This window comes from Seriola aureovittata, chromosome 6, assembly GCF_021018895.1.
Source record: "Seriola aureovittata isolate HTS-2021-v1 ecotype China chromosome 6, ASM2101889v1, whole genome shotgun sequence".
In the NCBI taxonomy this organism is placed as follows: domain Eukaryota; kingdom Metazoa; phylum Chordata; class Actinopteri; order Carangiformes; family Carangidae; genus Seriola; species Seriola aureovittata.
Genome location: NC_079369.1, coordinates 1,023,386 through 1,029,507, shown reverse-complemented (window position 1 = coordinate 1,029,507; position 6,122 = coordinate 1,023,386). Strand labels below are relative to the sequence as shown.

The 6,122-nt window shown below is 46.8% G+C and overlaps 1 protein-coding gene across 3 annotated transcripts in view; it reads right to left on the bottom strand.

The window, feature by feature from the left end:
- The window catches only part of usp24 (ubiquitin specific peptidase 24), a 31,433-nt gene that overhangs the window by 7,054 nt on the left and 18,257 nt on the right, over positions 1 to 6,122 (bottom strand). For all 3 annotated transcript variants that reach the window (XM_056377555.1, XM_056377556.1, XM_056377557.1), the window contains 16 exons: positions 5,927 to 6,118; positions 5,530 to 5,644; positions 5,006 to 5,150; positions 4,796 to 4,915; positions 4,550 to 4,675; positions 4,092 to 4,190; positions 3,909 to 3,991; positions 3,676 to 3,817; positions 3,472 to 3,591; positions 3,163 to 3,377; positions 2,256 to 2,380; positions 1,962 to 2,103; positions 1,211 to 1,361; positions 1,010 to 1,105; positions 380 to 483; positions 1 to 72 (listed from right to left, as the gene is read on the bottom strand). The exon at positions 1 to 72 is cut by the window's left edge and continues 42 nt beyond it. In XM_056377555.1, coding sequence (XP_056233530.1) covers positions 1 to 72; positions 380 to 483; positions 1,010 to 1,105; positions 1,211 to 1,361; positions 1,962 to 2,103; positions 2,256 to 2,380; positions 3,163 to 3,377; positions 3,472 to 3,591; positions 3,676 to 3,817; positions 3,909 to 3,991; positions 4,092 to 4,190; positions 4,550 to 4,675; positions 4,796 to 4,915; positions 5,006 to 5,150; positions 5,530 to 5,644; positions 5,927 to 6,118 — 2,047 coding nt within the window. The remainder of the gene's footprint in view (positions 73 to 379; positions 484 to 1,009; positions 1,106 to 1,210; positions 1,362 to 1,961; positions 2,104 to 2,255; positions 2,381 to 3,162; positions 3,378 to 3,471; positions 3,592 to 3,675; positions 3,818 to 3,908; positions 3,992 to 4,091; positions 4,191 to 4,549; positions 4,676 to 4,795; positions 4,916 to 5,005; positions 5,151 to 5,529; positions 5,645 to 5,926; positions 6,119 to 6,122) is intronic.

Sequence of the window (6,122 nt, the reverse complement as noted above, 5' to 3'; positions counted from 1 at the left end):
ATCCACTGACACGCCTCGCTGCTCTTCGACAGCAGCACCTCCACTGTGGCCATCCACTCCTCTGTGTCCACCCTGCAGGAGAGACAGGTGCAGTGCAGATATAACCCTGCTGCCTCACACACAGAGAGACAGAGAGAGAGAGACAGAGAGAGAGAGACAGAGAGAGAGAGAGAGAGAGAGAGAGAGAGACAGAGAGAGAGAGAGACAGAGAGAGAGAGAGAGAGAGAGAGAGAGAGAGAGAGAGAGAGAGAGAGAGACAGAGAGAGAGAGAGAGAGACAGAGAGAGAGAGAGAGAGAGAGAGAGAGAGAGAGAGAGAGAGAGAGAGAGAGAGAGAGAGAGAGTATTCGCAGACGTCGATGAACGCATGTGTGTACGTACCGGAGTTTCTTTTTGGTGTGCAGGTAGGTGTGGAACAGGAAGTGAACAGCCAGCTGGAGACTCTCTTTGGCCATAGGCTGGTAGTCTGGATGCTTCAGTTTTGTCTGTAACACAGTTTTTAAAAACAATCTCAAACCGATCACTGATAATCAAACCGTGTGATTTGTGTGCGATTTACAGCTGCCGTTGTTATAAAGTGTATTATTGCTGTTACACCGTGTGGAGTGTTAGTTTGCCTTTTATTACAAATCATGTTTGAATGATAGTCATGTACTCATGTGACAAGGGAAATGTAAACGGGAAAATATCAGATAGTTCAGATGGAAAAAGCCCCAAGATGAAGGGGCGGGGCTTAAAGCCTGATCCAGGTTTCTCAATCAGGAAGTAAAAGTAGATGAGCTTCAAAATCATGTTAAACTAAATATGAATCATAGCAAAGGATTTAAAACATGTCTGATTTTAGTTTCAGATAATTCAAGAAATACAATGATGTAAATATAAAAAGGAAATACTTGCTTCCTGAACCTGGAGATGAGCACTGATGACTCATTATTACACTATAAATCAAGCTTCATATCACTGTGCAGCTCTACTTTGTATTCAGACTCGATCAGACAGACAGACACGTACTGCGTTGACGGAGGCCAGAGAGAGGGTGAAGTTGAAGTAGTCGCTGTTGTAGACATCTCTGTTCCTCATGAACTTCAGATTCTCGTCGCGCACCATCTGTAGACAAAGACACGAGGAGAGGTCACGTGATCTGAGCTGATCGTTCCTCCGTCACACGGCAGGACGGATGTTGAGGCGAAAAGGACACAGACGTCACTTTACCTGATAGATGCTGGCCGGCATCTTCTCCACGAACAGGCCCTTCTTCTCTCCCTTGCGGACCAGACGGGTGAGGAGGGTGAGGCGGTCGTTGTTGGCCCTCGGGGGGCGAGGGGAGGATTGTGGGGAAACATCAGGAGAGGACGGTGCAGACCTGGGAAACATAAAAACAACACAGCTGTGTGATAACAGCTAGAGCAGCGTTTGGGCTGATGCATTTAACTGGTTCTACGTCCAACATTAAAGGGATAGTTCGGGTTGTTAGACGTGGGGTTGTGGTGGTCATGCGTAGATTCGGATCAGTGTCATACAGTGCGCTCTGTAGGTATTACTGTAGTGCCGAAGGAAAGTGCTGTTTTCACGGGAACATGAAGAGCTCACAATAACATACATGAAGCTTCATTTAAACAGATATTAGATTGTTTCGATGGGCGTCTTTTAAAAGCGTCTAAAAGAGGTTTTATTCTACTGACCCCTCTGCTCGTGTCTGTTTCCTGCTGCCTCTCTAAACTGATCTGAATCTACTGCAGCTAACACACCGACGGTGCACGACTACCTCACACCACTCTACGTCAAATAACTGTGGGTTTAAACTGGAGCTGTCAAAGTCAGAAAGGTGATGTACAGCCCACAGCTCCGTTACTCTGCTGACTGCTGCACACCGGTGTGGGAGAGATGGAGAGCGATCAATGATCAATGACCCACTGACGATGTTTACGAGGTGAATATTGTTCAGGGTGGAGAAGAGACTCACAGTGTCAGGTCCTCAGCTTCCTGCCTCATGATGCTGACTCTGCTCTTCTTGGGCAGGACGGGAGAGTTCTGGTCGCTGATCTTCTGATAGAACAACATGTAGGCGTTCCAGTATCTCCTCCGCACGTCAGGGTACGGGTTGGCTGCACACACACACACACACACATCAAGATTCATCTGTTTGTGCCTCATGAGAATGCAGTGGTGTGTGTGTGTGTGTGTGTGTGTGTGTGTGTGGTTGTTTAGTTTAGTGATGTGGTGAACGTTGGTACACACATTTCTGCAGGTTACTCACACTGGTCATAGACTTTGGGGCGGTACTCTCCTCCAAAACACTCGTACTCCAGAGTTTCATCGTTCATATCAAACTCCTCCACCACGTTGTCGTTGAACTTGTACCAGCGTCCCCTGGCGCTGCCACTGAGGGAGGAGAGGAGGAACGAGGGGGAGGTTTGAGAGGTTTTTTTTTTATCACTATTTGCCGCCTCAGAACTGGAAACTCAGCACGAACATAAAAAGTAACAAAAACATTTATATGTCCTGACTCTGTTGCGGTCTTTTTCTCTCACAAGAGTTTGGCATTTCTGCTTTAATAAGTAGTTTGCAGCAGAATATGACAGATGAACTGGTACAGCACACCACACTGGATTACAGTCGACAGTACACCTGATAAAAATACTGCAGTGCAGGTTTGCCCCCAAGATATAACGTCCACCTCATCCTGCTAGTCGAGCGATTTTTATTTCTCCTTGCCTCGATGTTTGTCCCTACATACATGTCTAATATAAAGTATAACTGACTTGGGAATGCGTCTAATTTCCCGAGAACAAACTCTCTCTGTTGTGAAGCGGGGGACAGCAGCGAGCCAGTGAGCGAGAGCTGGGTGCCAGATATTAGCTCCTGTGGCCTCTTTACATTCCACTCCTCCGCTGAGCATTCAGGCCTCCCAGAGCCAGACATCTGGAGACACTTACACTCTAAAACCAGGAGCCCACACAAAGTCTGATGCTGCGCTAATGTGTCCCAAGGAAGCCCCCAAAAGCCTGGAAAACTATAGCAACAGATTAATGTGTTCCACTAATCACTGGTAATGTGCTTCTTACGTAAAGCGGGAGCTGGAAAATACAGTCTGTGGAGCGGCTCCATCGAGCACATGACATTAGTTCTTTAAATAAGGAACGTCTGACCACAGCGTCTCTTACCGGCGATCTTTAATAAAGGAGTAGTAGTGTCCGGCGTGTGCCTGACCGCTGTGGACAACGACTCCCACGAGTTCGTAGTTCTCAGAAATCGTGACTTTCTTCCTGGGCGAACCTCCTGACATCCCGTCGCCCCGCCCCTCGCCGCCCTCTCCGCTGCAGTCCTGTCGAGCCATCCCAGAGACGGTGTAGGGCTCCATGTTCAGCACCCAGGGGAACTGTGCACCAACAACAAATCATACAGACTCCTGTTTCAGAAATGCATTTCAGTAAACAGAAGTATGCGATCGTGGGATTAGAAATACTTTGTACCCGAATCTGTTCGTCGTATTTGATGGAGCGTCCGCTTTCCCAGTCGAAGCCGAAGCGCATGAGGTGGATACAGAGAACACTGGGCAGGGATTTGATGCATGTCCTCTTCACTGTGGTTCTCTGTGCAGAAACACACTCGTTAAACACACCTGGTGTCAGTGTGGCAGGTTAAACACAACAAATCTATCAGAGCGGGACGCGCACCTTCTCCTTGCATTTCTCACAGTAGTAGGCGTTGCTTCCCTCCAGCACCTCCCCTCTGACAAACTGGTCTAATGAGATCTCTAAACTCTGACAGGAAGTCACTCCGAGGTTCAACGCCATGAACGTTTCTTCACGCTCGTACCTGTGTGACGGGAGGTCAGAGGTCAAAGATCATGTGTGATGTGGCTCATGATGAAACATTAAGCGTGGAGAAAATAAAGGTTCCTGCTGACCTGTGAGGACAGTCCTTACAAATCTTCTGGTCGGAGAAGATTCCCTGAAATGTGTTTTTGAAGATCTGCTCTCGGCCCATTTTCTGGTGGAGAGAATTTTTGTCAAGAGTCAAATCACTGAAAACAATCTTCTAATAAACAACTAATGTGTTTTTGAGTTGTTGTGTTTCCTGTGAATTCTACCTTGAGATGTTCGTCAAGCTGGTCCACCAGACTGGTGAAGAACTCATAGGCGTCCTGCTGTTCTCGCACATACAGCTCCTTGTTCCACATCTTGAAGATCTGCAACAGAATAAAAAACAAATTTACAAGAAAATTACGGATTTCTTTGATGTTAAAGGTCCCATATAGTATAAAGGTAAATGTCCAGGTGTTGAAGCCTGAGAGAGGAGATGTAAAACTACACTCAGATGGTTTTTGGTTCTTAAAACCACAAATATAAATCTTCTTATGGATCAACACTTTATGAATATGCTGAGAAAACAGACAAAATAACAAACTGAATCATCCACGTTCTGCATATAACGGGGCAATTTCTCTGTTCACCATGTAAATCAGTTCTTATTTAGCATCGTAATGACACTCGGTGTGAAAGATCAGGGCACACTGCTGACCTCCACAAAAACTCAACGGTCCGTTACCTTCCAGAAGTTCTCAGGTATGTAGTACTGCAGCTTGCTCTCCATCAGATGTCCAAACAAAGACTGGACCTGGTAGAAGACACTCTCCTCTGGCTGGTCTGTGTCGTCCTCAATGGACAGGAAAGCCTTAAACCAAACAAACACACTCACTGATATTAGATTCACTGTGCGAAACTGGGTCTGGACTGAAAGAGCAGATGCTCTCTGGTGAATACAGAAGACAAACAGCACAGGAAACGTGAGCACCTCCGGCAGGCCTGGCTGCATGTAGAGCTGCTGGAAGACGGCGTTCATGTAACAAGTGGCTCCTCCGTTCTTCAGTCCCACAAAACCTGAGACTGATCGGCTCTCCACCGGGGGCAGATACTGACAGAGAGACAGGAGCTAGTGTCACATCTAAGATATTATTACACAACAAATATTAGAGTCAGAAACGTATTTCAATCCGTGTCTCACATCAAACTCCTTGCAGAGGGAAGGATCAGACTGGTGGTGCATGGACAGTAACTCTTTGGTGATGAGTCGGAGGTTTGACAGAGAGCTGTCTGCCAGCATCACTAGCACCTCGTAGGCTGCCAGTCTGCTGCTGGCTGTGCTGCACCTGAACACACACACACACACACACACACACACACACACACACACACACACACACACACACACACACACACACACACACACACACACACACACACACAGACACAGACACAGACACAGACACACACACACACACACACACACAGACACAGACACACACACAAACACACACAGACACACACACACACACACACACACACACACACACACACAAACACACACAGACACACAGACACACACAATGAAAGATTATGGCGATGGTTTGAAGTGATTTCTCCATAAAATAACATTTTGTAATTACTCACAATCTTTTCACTGATTAAAAACCTGCAGAAACTAAACTAACTAAACTAAAGCTCGTGGAGAGGATGAACGTGACGTACTTGGGATGGAAGTCGTGGCTGGGAGCTGAGGGAGGTGTTGGGTTGGAGCTGTTGATGATGATGCGTGAGGCTCGAAACAGGAAGTCATCCAACAGCTGCTGAATCAGAGACGCCCCTGGAAGAGAGAAGAGTTACACATGGTCACATTATATACAACATGTGTTTAATGTATTCAATTCAAACTTTATTGTCATGGGGATAGGAGACAGTGACATCAAACATCACTAAATACTGTAGGAAAAGACACAAGACACAAATAACAATAATACAACAAGAGCATGAAACATACATGTTGACAAGAGTGAGTAAAAATGAAGTGTGTGCTGATAATCTGCATGTGTGTTTGTGTGTTTGTGTACATGTGTGTTTGTGTGCATGTGTGTTTTTGTGCGCTCACCTAGATGCTCCTTCTCGCTGCCACAGAGCGAGAGCAGGGTCTTGATGAGTCGGAGGTGTCCGGCCAGGAGGATGTTGTCCGCCTCGCTGGTCTCCATCTCTGAGCTCCAGCTGGGCTCAAAGTTGTCGAGCCAAGAGATCTCGTCCTCCAGCATGGTGGCTGAACTCACTTTCAACACCTCCATCTCTGACGCTGG